A 12,723-nucleotide genomic window follows, 5' to 3' on the forward strand; every position below is an offset into this window, starting at 1 on the left:
GCCTCAGCGTCCCAAATGCTGGAATGACAGGGGTGTGCCACCATGTGCAGTCTTAATCTGCTTTAATTTCTCCAACAAGTTTTGTTTTGGGGTCAGTGTATCTAAAATGGTAAGTAAGCAGACCCTGGCATTTGTAGAGTAATTTATGATGGAATGAGGGGCTGGGGATTTAGCTCAGCGGCACAGCACCTGCCTGGCAAGCGCAACGTCGTGAGTTCAATTCCCAGTACCGGAAAAAACAAAACATAAATGAAACAAACAAAAAAAACCAGTATAGCATGATGGAATGAGCTTTGTTAGCTTTCTTCTCAGCAGATGAGGATGTGTGGTAATACTTCCTGATGTTTTCTGAGCAGTCTACACCAGCGCGAATCAAGGTAAGATACATTTTGTGAAAACGAATGACTAATATATCAGCTAGCCGGCCAATCATTGCACAATTTAGCTCCTTTCTGGCTCTAATTTTCATTACAAAATTTCAACATCGTCCTCCTTAAATTCGCATTTAATGGGGGACGGACTGATGGCGTGGGATAGGTACAGACAGGACACAGCACTGACACTGAAGTCCATGGCGCAGGCTGCAGGCTTTGTCCTGGCCCGGCCCTCTACTTCCTGGCTATGTCTTTGAGCAAACCAGTTAATCTGTTAGATTTTGTTTCCTTATCTGTACATTGGTGATAATAATTAGTAAGGATTAAATGAGATAATATGAGAATATTTTGTAAAGTGTGCCAGAAATGTAAGGAATTAATTAAAATACCGATGTAAGCGGTAGCATGTGAAACCAGTAAGTGCAGTTAACTACCTAGACTGGGACCTAACAACTATTTCTGCGAAGGCCGGCGAACTGATGCTGTAGGCGTTGCCGGGCATAGCGTTTCTGTCTGGGTGCGGTCTTCTGCCGCGGGGAGGACAGCAGCCCCAGGTACAGCTGCATCCCAGGAAAAGAAGGCGGCTGGAGTGGTCCTCAGGCTGAGGTCCCAGAGCCCAGGTTGTGGTGAGACCCAGCGAGGGCTTTGCACACGCCTGAACATCCCATCAGCGTTCTTCCCGGGCCTGACCGAGCACGCGCCGCGCGTTACTAGACCACCCTCACTTTATGCATGAGGAAGTCGAGGCCCTGGTGAGGGAAGTTACTTGCCCAAGATCTCAGCGACAGCGGGAGAGGGAGCCAGGATTTGAAGCAGGGGGTTTGGCCCTACAACCTGTGTTGTTCAAGCACCTCCCTCTTCCATATTTGAATAAAACACACATCCATGAAAGCAGTGTGGTAATTTTAGGGTCAACTAGAACGCAGAAGTTAAACTAGAACCTCATATTTTAGAATGCAGCAACCCACCTCCTGACCACTCCTTGCACACTCGTGATCCAGGCCTGAGACAACCACATCTTATCTTTTAAGCTTTTTTGGTACTTATTATGGTCCTATACTCTTTTTTTTTTTTGAACTGGGAATCAAACTCAGAACCTTGCACTTGCCACGCAGAGGCTTTTTCATTTATTTTAAAAATGAAAACAAGCTGAGCGTGGTGGCGCATGCCTGTAATCTCAGCACTCGGGAGGCTGAGGCAGGAGGATCGCTGCGAGTTCAAGGCCAGCCTGGGCTACAAAGTGAGCTCAAGGCCAGCCTGATCTGCATAGCGAGACCCTGTCTCAAAAAGACCAAAATAAGTAAATAAATAAATAAATAAATAAATAAAAACAGGTCCCTACTGCTTGGAGTGATTTTCTGCTTTTACTTATCTGGCACGACTTTCTGTCTTGTAAACCTCTACTCACTTACCGCCTATTCACTGATGCTTTTCCTCACCAGCCCCAAAGAATTCCCTTCTTGGTGCTCTGCTTCCAGAGCAGCTGCTCATGCTGCTCGGGGTCGTTTCTGCCCTGTGTCCTGGAGGGGACAGGAATAACTCAAGAGCAGGTCCTTGTCATAGGAACTGCCCAGAGCAGCGGCAGGCATCAAGAGAGCTCGGTAACTGCTGCCAGACCCCCTGTGTATGCCACCAGCCTCGGGGCGACCCCTGTGGACCCTGAATGCCTTCAGGGGACACCGTATTTCAGACTGGTAATCAGACTAAATTCTTTACTCTTCCCATGGCATTTATGCTCACCATTACTAGATCTTTGCTAAAATTAGTCTCACTAAATGTAAGCGTTCCTTTAGGGCAAGTAGGCATTCCTCATTGCTATTTTTTTCTTTCTCTTCAGATCACAATCAGATGAAAACGGCACGTACTTATAGGATAAGGCAAAGCCACCCATGTTTGTGTTTTGACATGACTCATGTATGTTTTCCCTTTACCTCTTTTATTTATTTATTTATGTATTTATTGTCTTTTTGAGACAGGGTCTCACTATGCAGTTCAGGCTGGCCTTGAGCTCACTTTGTAGCCCAGGCTGGCCTTGAACTTGCAACGATCATCCTCCTCAGCCTCCCGAGTGCTGGGATTACAGGCGTGCACCACCACACCCAATTACCTCTCATTTAGACAGGTGAGTGTGAATGAACTCAGTACTCTCTTAGTGGTAACAAGTTGTCCATTTCCAGATAAAAACAGCTGTCATCTTAAACAAAAGATGAACTAATCAAGGTTGTGCTCTAGACTTCCATTTCTCCTCCAAGTTGACTTTGGCATTGGTAGGGGTTCATACTTGTTAGTTTTGTTTTGTGGTTTTTTTTGTGGTAGGAAACGAACCTAGGGCCTTTGCACTGAGCCACATCCCCAGACTCCTACCTTCTACTTTTAAATTTTGACATAGGGTGTTGCTAAGCCACTAAATTGACCAGGCTGAACTTGAACTTGTGATCCTCCTGCTTCAGCCTCCCAGAGTGCAGTGATTACAAGCGTGCTCACATTCTGTTTTAAGAACTAAGTCATATGAATTAATGGCTTCTAATCTGCTCCACAACTTCAATTTCTACAAAGTTCCTATGAGAAATGAGTGCAATTCTTTTTGCCATGTTCCTTTGCATTTATGGTTGCTGGAAACGGAATGGCTTATAACCAGGAAGGCATAGAACCGTGCCTCTGTCATTACTTACGGCCGCCTTAGAATTTCTAACTTGCTGCTTACTCAAGACTGTTGCAAAGCTTGGTATTAGATTACTGTGGGTTTTAATATTTGTTTAGCATCAGACATTTTACCCTTATTTGTTATTTTGAGCAGATGCTATCTGGGCTCTGTAATGTTTACAAAGTTGAGATATCCATGTAGACATAATGCCTCTGCTGGGTGCATTTTCACGTTCTGAGGTGCTCGGGCGCCATGGAGGTGGGTACGTGTGGCTCACCGGGGGATGCACCTTGGAGGTTGCTAAACTCCATGTGGAAACAGCACATTCTCGCTTTCACCCACGATGCTGGCATTCAGCACGCTGCACTGGAAATTCATCTCCTCCCACAGTTGTTCCAAAAAGAGATCTGTTCCCTCCTCAGACTTCTTGTGGTTTCTTGCAGATCTTGAAATTCATACACTGGTTTCAGTTCTTCCCTTAGCTGCATTCAGTTCTTCCCTTAGATCTGTTTTCTGTCAGAGAAAATGAGGGTAGATGTGGTTAAGCTTTTATTACATTCGATACACTGGTAGAAAGAGCACGCCACAGAAATTTGCCCTCATTATTAGGGTCCTTATTATTAGGGCAGTTGAAGAGCTGGAAGGGACTCTGTACACAACTTTTCATCTTGGTTTATGATCCTGTTTAGAGCTCACCTCTTTCCTCTTTATTCAACTTCCTGGAATATTTCAATGCTCTTTTAAACTGTAACCACCCTACAAGTTCTAGCAGAATAAAGGTTTTCAAATCTTTCAATTTCAAGCTTTTATGCTTTCTCTTCCTTTGTTTTGCATTTCAAAACTTTCAGAATCGGATACGGCTCATTTAAATCAGTCTAAGAGAGTGGGCTGCATTTGGCTTTCAACACATGATAAAACAGAGCACCTAGCCGGCCTGGGGTAAGAGCAGTTCTTCATTCTGAATAAATCCACATCCAACCAGTTTCGTTTCAGTGTAGATTCTGGTGAGGGTCTTTTTATTTCTCATGTGGCAAGGAGGTTCCCTTGTTGGCGAGTGTACCTGGGTGTGTTCTTGTCCGTCACCGACTCTTTGATGTTGCACACCCTGCCCTACTTCAATTTGCTGCGTTCCACACACACACGTACCATTGGTCCATGTGGATGGTGAATACACCCTTTAAGCAGGGGAAGTTGGACATTTTGCTATCCTGGTTCAGCTCAGAGCAGGCCAGTAGCCTTCTGTCCTCAGGAGTTCTGGTGCCTGCCATCACCCCCGCATCAGGGCTGTAAACACATGGGCGTGGGTATGTTTCAAAGAAACTTCACCCACGAAAACAGGTCCTGTGTTAGGTTTGACCTGTGAACTATATTTGCTGACCCCTACCCAGGGGCATTGTTGAAGCATACACTGTCCTTTTTAGAAAACACTTCTAATTTCATGTCTGAGTTCTGCTGGGTATGATATTCCCACCTAACTTTGTTTTTTAATTTTTCAGTGCTTGTCTGTTAGGTAAGCATTCCACCGCTAAGCTACACTCCATTTGCCCAAGTAACATCTTTTTTTTTTTTGTCTTTTTGAGACAGGGTTTCACTATGCAGTTGAGGCTGCCCTTGAACTCACTTTGTAGCTCAGGCTGGCCTCAAACTCACAGCAATTCTCCTGCCTCAGCCTCCCAAGTGCTGGGATTACAGCGTGTGCCACCATGCCCGGCCTCCGAATAACATCTTAATGATTATCTTCTCATTGTAGTCAATGACACCCGGAAAAAACTGCATGCGATCCTAGCCAAGCGAGAAAGAGGCAGACAAACATGTTCACCAGCCTGGTTCTTAGCTGAGTTTATCGATTTCCTGAAGTCAGTTTCTAACTTGAAGGCTGAACATGAGAGAGTCAGCAGGAGTCAAGGTAAATCAGGACTTGTCTACTCCTGGCGCACAAATCCTACCTCACAGTCACGGTAATCCTTGACTTTTAAGAGTTGATTAAAAAATGGATGATTAAAAAAAAAATTAAGAAAAGAGTTCTCTGGGTGAGAAAGCAGGATGTTCCAAAGTCCTCGGTATGTCAGACATGCTTTCTCCGGGGCCTCTGAAGCAGCCCCACAGCTGACCTCCACGCTAGCAGCAGCCCCATTAACCCTTGCACTGCTTCAGAGAGGGAAGAAGCAATGTGGTCCTGCTGATCAAGGCACAAATGACATCAAAGACAAGCAGGGAATTCCCGGCCATGACCCCGGGCGCAGCAGTCACGTTGCTGGCCGCTGCCACCCTTCCGGCGTGGCACACTCCCGTGTCTGGTCACAGAAGGGCTACTGGGTTCCTTCCTTGCTGCAGTCACAGGCTGGAAAGGAAGAGCAAAGAAGCACAAAATGTCACTTGATCTTTCGCTGATGGCTACTCAAGAATAACGCCCTCTCCTCCCTCCTGAGAATCTTCCCAACTTGTGTTTCTAAGGTGAGCATTTAAAAATATTGCAACTGCAGAGATCTGTGTGATGCCCGTGACAGTCCAGCACACCTCCCTATATTCCACTTCTGCACAGACAATGTTAGCTCCTGTCTTCCTTGCATTGCATGCGTGTATGTGCGGCTTCTCCATCCGTCTGCGGGAGGCACGTGGAGTTAACAGTGGCCAGTGCACCGGTGACTCTGCTGTCCCCATGGCTGCCTCAGCGGGGCCAGGGACCCTCTAAGAAGTCCCAGGATCACAGTGATTCTTAGCAGATCCCCCTGGGTGTGCTGACCCACGCTATCTTCAGTATGTAAGGGGACGATTTCTCCCTCAAAAAGAGGAGGGGAAGAACTCTTCATTAAAAAATAGCCGTGTAGGAAAATGGATGCGCCTTGGGACCCTGATGCTAATGCATAATGAAATAAATTGGACACAGAGGCTAACCAGGGCATGGTTTCCTTGATATGAGAAACCCAAAATATAAATAATTGACAGCAACGTAAAAGGAAGGGAATAGGAAACAGGGGGACAGACTTTGTGGAGACAGGAAGGAGACCTGGGAATGGTGTCGGGGGAGCTGGGAAGGAGATGGTGAGTGAAAAGAATCAAGATGCAAAGTGTGTATGTGCCAACACCCACAACACGCACTGTGAACATACACTAATGACAACAGGTGATGCCGCCTGTCACTGTGAGTAGGTTCCTGATCGAGCCAGAGGACGGAGGATGGGGAGGCTATTGCCATGACTGCAATTTCCAGAAGGTTAGGGAAGCCCTAGCTTGTGTCTTTGGATTCACTGCAAGAAACAAGTGATTTAAAATGACAGCTTGAGCAGAAATAAAGGCAATTATAAATATAAACTGACGAGCACACTAGGCTCCTCAACTGGATGTCATCTGCCCGGCACACTCAGATTTGGCCTAGGGCCCTTAGCAGGGAGCCCTTGGGGACAGCATTATGTCACTTCACCAGCCGCTCCTCCCAGGAGCTTTAGTAGGATCTGTGGCTTGAGTTGACAATTTGCAGTTTCCTCTATTGCTTCACTATGAAAGATAAAAGCATTTTTAGGCAATAAGATTAAAATATTAGAGGGACATCAGAAAAGAGGCTATCTGATACAGATCTTCCAAGGGCCAGCATTCCTCTTTGTTTTGTTTTTGTTTTAAGTTTTGCTGCTGGAGGTTGAACCCAGGGCCTTTTGCATGCTAGGCAAGTACTCTACCACTGAGCTACACCCCAACCCCTCCTCCATGTTTTTTTTTTTTTTTTTGAATTTTTAAATTTTTAGACAGGGTCCCACTGTATAATCCAGGCTGGCCTCAGACTCACTGTGATCTTCCTGCCTCAGCCTTCCCAGTGTTGGGACTACAGGCTTGCGTCACCATGCCTGACCTCCTCCCTGGTTTTGAAATTAGTAACTCACCCTAGAAAACTGAGTTAAGTATGGCCTGGAGGAAATCATTAAGAACTTGCATTTAAATGAGATGAGGAAATGATGGTACTATTTTTTAGCCACAGGAGCACATGTATATAGGAATGGAGAGGAGAAGCAAGTTATCATGTGTGGCGATATAGAGGTGACCATGACAGGAAGCCCATCACGTTCGACTTTATTGGATTGACTTGCCTCGGAAGCTGACTTTACGCGGAGACTCAAAAATCCTGCCTCCTAGAACCAATCCAAAGTCTAAATTTGCACCATCCATATGGTACCCACTAACCACAGGTGGCTGTTGAAGATAAAATAAAATAAAATGCGTACTTGCTTGTGTTTCACAGTTGCAGAGCCTACAGTGACGTGCTTGAGAGTTACCTATGGCTGGTGGCCCCTGCCTCCGACAGCGGGGATGTGGAACATTTCCCTCAGTGCAGACAGTTCTACCGTACAGAGCTGCTTGAAACCTTCCGTGCAGTATGCACACATGCGATGAAGGATCTGGAACGCAAACTCCAAGGTGACAGGGTGTCACCTTACTTGTTTACTCCCCATAGGACCCAGCAGGAATTCTGTGAATATTGGCAGATGTATTGATGTCACAGACCCAGAGCTCTGAGAGTCACTTTGAAGAGAACACTCTGGTTTCCTGTGATCTCCCTCCCAGCCTCTACCTCGATCCGGAGGGGCTGACTTTCCTCAAAGGCTTCCAAGTAGCAGGCATGATCATAGAGTCTATTCAATTGTAATGACTTTTCGGGATTTTAACAGAGGCTACAGATATTAACAGGCTAACATGACTCAGGATTTTAACTTAGCAGAAAAATAATAGTTTTTACAGGGTTACAAAAATATTACTTTCAAAACTAGGACAAAGCTTTGAGTTTCCCACTAAGCCCAAACTGCTAAAAACAACACAATCAAATGAAGGAATTTTGAAACTCAGGTGGTCTGTAGTGTGCCTGGGACAGGGCCAGCTGACTGACTCGTGTGTTTTAGAGTCCAGTACTTATACATGCATCGCCCAAGAGGGTCAGCACAATAATTTTCCTTGCACTCACTGCAGTGCTTCCCACCAGAGCCTAATTTGCATGGACCCTGCCCTGTAAGCTGTGAGAACAGTCATGGGTGAGGAATGGACAAGATTTACGGTCTCCCAGCATAATTCATTTTCCTAGGACACATCTTTCCCTCCGGTGATTTAGAACATACAGCTGTGCAGAGGCGGAGGGAGGACGATTCCCACGACCAGCAACCACCCAAATTCTACTAAGGATCAGAATTATCCTTAGTTTGGCTGAAAGTTTGTGAATATACCGCCTGCACACAGCTGGTCAGGGACAGGTGGCCCCAAACGGGGAAACATGCACAGATGTAAATGAAAACAAAACACATATTGGGAAACTGGCCACATTCTTTTCCTCTGTAGTTATGGGAGAGATAAAGAGAGAGAGAGAGAGAGAGAGAGAGGGAGACAGAGACAGAGACAGAGAACAAGACCAGAGACCTGGTCTATTATTCATCAGTTAATCTGGCAAGTAATATTTCCATTATGGAATGCACAAGGCAGTTTCTACCAGCAGGGTTAATGCTTTGCTCAGTAAAATGGCATTTTTTTGTACTTTAATCACGTAATAACACTTAACTGTGTTTTTTGGGAGAAGGCTGGACTTTCTGTACCTTCCCAAATGGATTCTTGATTAGCTTTTCTAAAAACTGAGGCGGTTGGAAAGTAACAGGAGAAAAATACTATAAAAGCAAATCCCTATTGTAGTGCCCATAAATTCTACTTAACCAAATCTGCCTAAACATCAGCTCCATAAGTATTTTTTGCAGTGAGGAAGTGGGTGGATTCACTGTGATGAAACCTACCAACTTTCTGTCCATCTTTGGAGCTCGCACAGTCTCTGTTCAAATATACGGCATCGTGGCGAGCTGGCTGCTCCTGAGGTCTCGCATACCGCTAGCTGTTTCTGATGACTCGCTAGCGCTTTCTCACTCTGACACACAGTCTGCCTCCTGGGAACTCGCTCCCATCGTTCTGAGTCCTGTCTTGAAGAACTGCACAAGACAGGCAGCTCTGTCCTCCCCATTAGCGATGGCCATCTCAGTGCTTCTCTCCACGGGGCTGACCACCTCTCATCCCTTCACTCCTTAGTCACAGAATAGCACAGTTCTATCCATTACTCTAGTCCTCCAGACACATACTTCTTTGGTCTGTATTTTGTTTAAAATGTGGTACTTAGCAGGAAGGCAGATCCTGCATGTTTGCACCATATGTAGAAAGAAGCTGACCTCCTAGAAGGAGAGAGGAGAATGGTGACTCCCAGGGCTGGGAAGGGCGGAGGGCGGGAGGAGAGAGGAAGGCTGGTTAATTGGTACAAAATTCCAGTTAGATGGGAGGATTAAGTTACAGTGAGCTGTATCACAGTAGTATGACTATAGATAACAATAATTTATCATATATTTCATTGCTTCGTTTTGAAACAGAGTCATGCTATGCAGTCCAGGCTGACCTTGAACTTGTGGCGATCCTCCCCCTTCCATCTCGGAAGTGCTGGGATTACAGAGGTGCCTCCACACCTGGCTGTTATATATTTCAAAAATAGCTAAAGAGAGCTTTGGAATGTACTCAGCATAAAGAAGAGATAAATGTTTGAGGTGACTGAAATGACAGTTACCTTGATTTGATTTTTATACAGTTATATATGTATCAAAATATCACACAACAATGATGTACTATTATTGTGTGTCAACTGCAAGTTTTTAAAAACTGTAAAAAGTGGAGTGCTCAGAAAGGAGAACAATGCTTATGTGGCTGTCCAGGCAGCAGGGAAGACAGTGGGATGGTGACAGGCCTGGATCTGGCCGTGGCCCCCGGGCCCCTCACTCCAGCTCAGAGTACACCCCTCTTTCACAGCCCTTGCACACTGCTGGCTCACAGGAAACTTGCACACAGTGAAAATCCTCAGATATTTTACACCTGAGCTGGTGCCAAGTTATTATTTCCACCCTGTATTTATGCAAGGGATTTAAAAAACTCAATTACACAACTTTACTTTTATGCTGTTAACATTTCATCTTGTTTTCAGCCTACGTGTAGCTGATTAGGACACCTGGCCTCGTCTTCTGTCTTTATCACACTGACTTACAATTCTGTAGCATCTGCAAATCTGAGAAGCTTGTTCCTCCAACTCCACCTACGCGGTGGATGAAAATGTTGGACAACATGTGTGGGTCTCTGTGGGAACTCACGAGAGGCCACCTCCTGGCTGACACAGAGACATTTATCAGTAGTAGTTTAAACAGCTGGGGACCTAATTGTCCACATGTCTTCTCTGTACTCCAACGAAAGTGTTTCCTGATTGTAGAGAGCAACCTTCCCCGAGGGATAACCTGTGGCCCAAATAGCCCAAAGAACCCTCGTCACAGGGGCTTTTGGTTAAACCAGCGCCATCTGATCATCAGCTTGTGGCTGTCCTTGGCCTCCACGGTTGAAGCACATGCTGAGTGCTTCTTCCCAAAAGGTCTAAGAAGTAACTGGACAGTGATGTCGTGAGTGTTAGAAGTCCCAGCTGCTTGGGAAACCAAGCAGTCATGTGGGCGGCTACTAATTTACTGCATAGTTGGTGGCTGCAGGTGTGGAGAGTGGAGGGGAGCATGTAAAGATAGTGTGGTCATCTAGTGCCCAGATCTTGGTTTCTGACACCATTCTCCAATAAGGGAAGCAGTGCTCATTTACAGAAATGGCTGATTCTAGGACTACGGCAAGAAATATGTAAGATGAGCTTAGAGCATTTTGCCCTGCTAGAAATTGAGGAAGTAGTTTGAAAAATCCTACAATATTGGGGCATGTTAGAAGGGCACAGGAGCCATCTGAAAGAGCTTCTAATGCTCAAGGTTGGAACAAGTTGAACAAAAAAATAGTGTTGTACCCATGAATCTACAGCAATGGCAATAAATGGCTGAATAAACGAATAAATACGAGATCACAGACAAACCTGCAGTGCGGAGTTTCAGTATCTCACAGAGATTCTGGCTGTCAAGAGGTAGACGTGACTCCTTACTCCTGAAATGTGAGCTATGCATGGTGACTTCCACAGGGTCACCATGGTCACTTTCCCCAGTAAGCAGCTGGGGAAAAGAGTAATTTTATAATATAGAATCTGACAATCACTTTCTGATAAGTGATAAGGCACATCAACAATGGTAAGTTGTATTAATCACTGTACCCTTCATATGATGCGAAGAGAAGGAGGTGCTTTATCTTTGTGGTCTTCTCAAAACTTTTAACCCAAGGTAATGAGAAAAATGTTAGACAAATTTTAATTGACAGACATGCTACAAAATACTTTGCAAAACATTTAAGGACGTCAAAAGCAAGGTAAGTCTGAGAAACTGTCGCAGCTAAGAGGACCCTAAGGAGACATTATGACTAATTGTAATGAGTTATGGATGGGGTCTTGGAACAAAAGAAAGATATTAGATAAAAGTTAAGGAAATCTGAATAAATGATGAGGCTTAGTGAGTGATATACATCAGTACTGGTTATTATCATAAGATGCTGAAAAGGGAACTGGGTGTAGGGTACATTTGCCTGTATTGTTGTCATAATCTCACAAATCTATCCTAGAAGAAAGAAAAAGTTTGTGTTTTTGAAAAGGGATATGGTGTGTTGGTAGGGTGGAGGAGGGTTAGAGAGAAGGAAAAAGAAGGGGAGAACATACGTGTATATTCATATATATTGCCTTCAAACTTTTATTGTGTAAGATTTGACCTTTGGATGATACAAGTAAGTAGGTGAGCAAATGCTTACTAATTAGGAAGACTACACTCTTCAAATTAGCATTTTGATTCCAATTAAATTCTGATCCCTATATTGTAGATTTTTGACCTTTTCTAAAATTTTGTTACTGTTTTATCCTCACCTATCTCTATTAATGTGGAAAACATTTCAAAGAAGAGATTCATTAAGCCAGAAAAAAGAACAACAACAAAAGAACCACAAAACCAAATACTAAGCATGGCATTAGCAATTTTTTCTATAAATAAATAATGGTATAGTATTTTGAAAAATTTTGTGCTCTTTTTATATTTGCTAAAAATTACACATGCAGTTATGTGGTGTTAACTGTATGAGCCCTAGGACCCTGCACTCTTTAGCAAGTGATCAGGGCTGGTCTAGAAGTTTCCATGCTATCTTAGGTGACCCACACAGAAAGTAATTGGCAAGTCACAGGGAATGGCAGCTCCAGTTTATTTATTTATTTATTTTTTACTTTTTAAAATTATTTTAAAGAGTAAAAGAAGGATAACATAGTAATAAGGGGGCTTACCAAATTACAGACAAAGTGGTAGGAAATTATCAATGGTTGTTATTTTACATATTGTTATCTACAAGATAGTTTCTCAAGAAAATAAATAGACAAATGATAGTGAGTTACAGACAAAAGAGGTAGGAGATTATCAATAGTTGTTGTACTATACTTTGGTCTCTTCAAAGTGGCTTCTAAAGAAAATAAATAGAGCTATACATGAGTGACCTATTGAATAATCATTAACTATTCTCAATGGCTGTTGTAGGAAACACATAATAATAAATATACATCCATGTATGAAATAGCATAGGAACAAGACAAACATTAGAGTTATGGACAGATTAGTAGGAAAAATATCAATGGCTGCTGTAATACATGGTGGTATCTTCAAAGTGGTTTCTCAGGAAGACAGAGATATGCAAGAAAGATCTAACAAGTAGCTATAGCCTAAGGGTTGTGAAAAATAGCGTATTACCTCCTCACCAGTGCCTCCTTTCACT

The 12,723-nt window shown here is 44.0% G+C and overlaps 1 protein-coding gene across 1 annotated transcript in view; it reads right to left on the minus strand.

The window, feature by feature from the left end:
- Positions 1–12,723, minus strand: part of LOC102018698 (laminin subunit beta-4) — a 99,877-nt gene that overhangs the window by 26,521 nt on the left and 60,633 nt on the right. Inside the window, 10 exon segments of the mRNA XM_013510493.1 lie at positions 42–124; positions 261–357; positions 3,357–3,428; positions 3,431–3,500; positions 5,090–5,295; positions 5,298–5,318; positions 5,321–5,359; positions 5,606–5,607; positions 7,921–8,015; positions 10,525–10,667. Of these exon segments, the coding sequence (XP_013365947.1) occupies positions 42–124; positions 261–357; positions 3,357–3,428; positions 3,431–3,500; positions 5,090–5,295; positions 5,298–5,318; positions 5,321–5,359; positions 5,606–5,607; positions 7,921–8,015; positions 10,525–10,667 (828 nt within the window).

This window comes from Chinchilla lanigera, unplaced genomic scaffold (genome assembly GCF_000276665.1).
Source record: "Chinchilla lanigera isolate Chin_1 unplaced genomic scaffold, ChiLan1.0 scaffold00009, whole genome shotgun sequence".
Taxonomy (NCBI): Eukaryota; Metazoa; Chordata; class Mammalia; order Rodentia; family Chinchillidae; genus Chinchilla; species Chinchilla lanigera.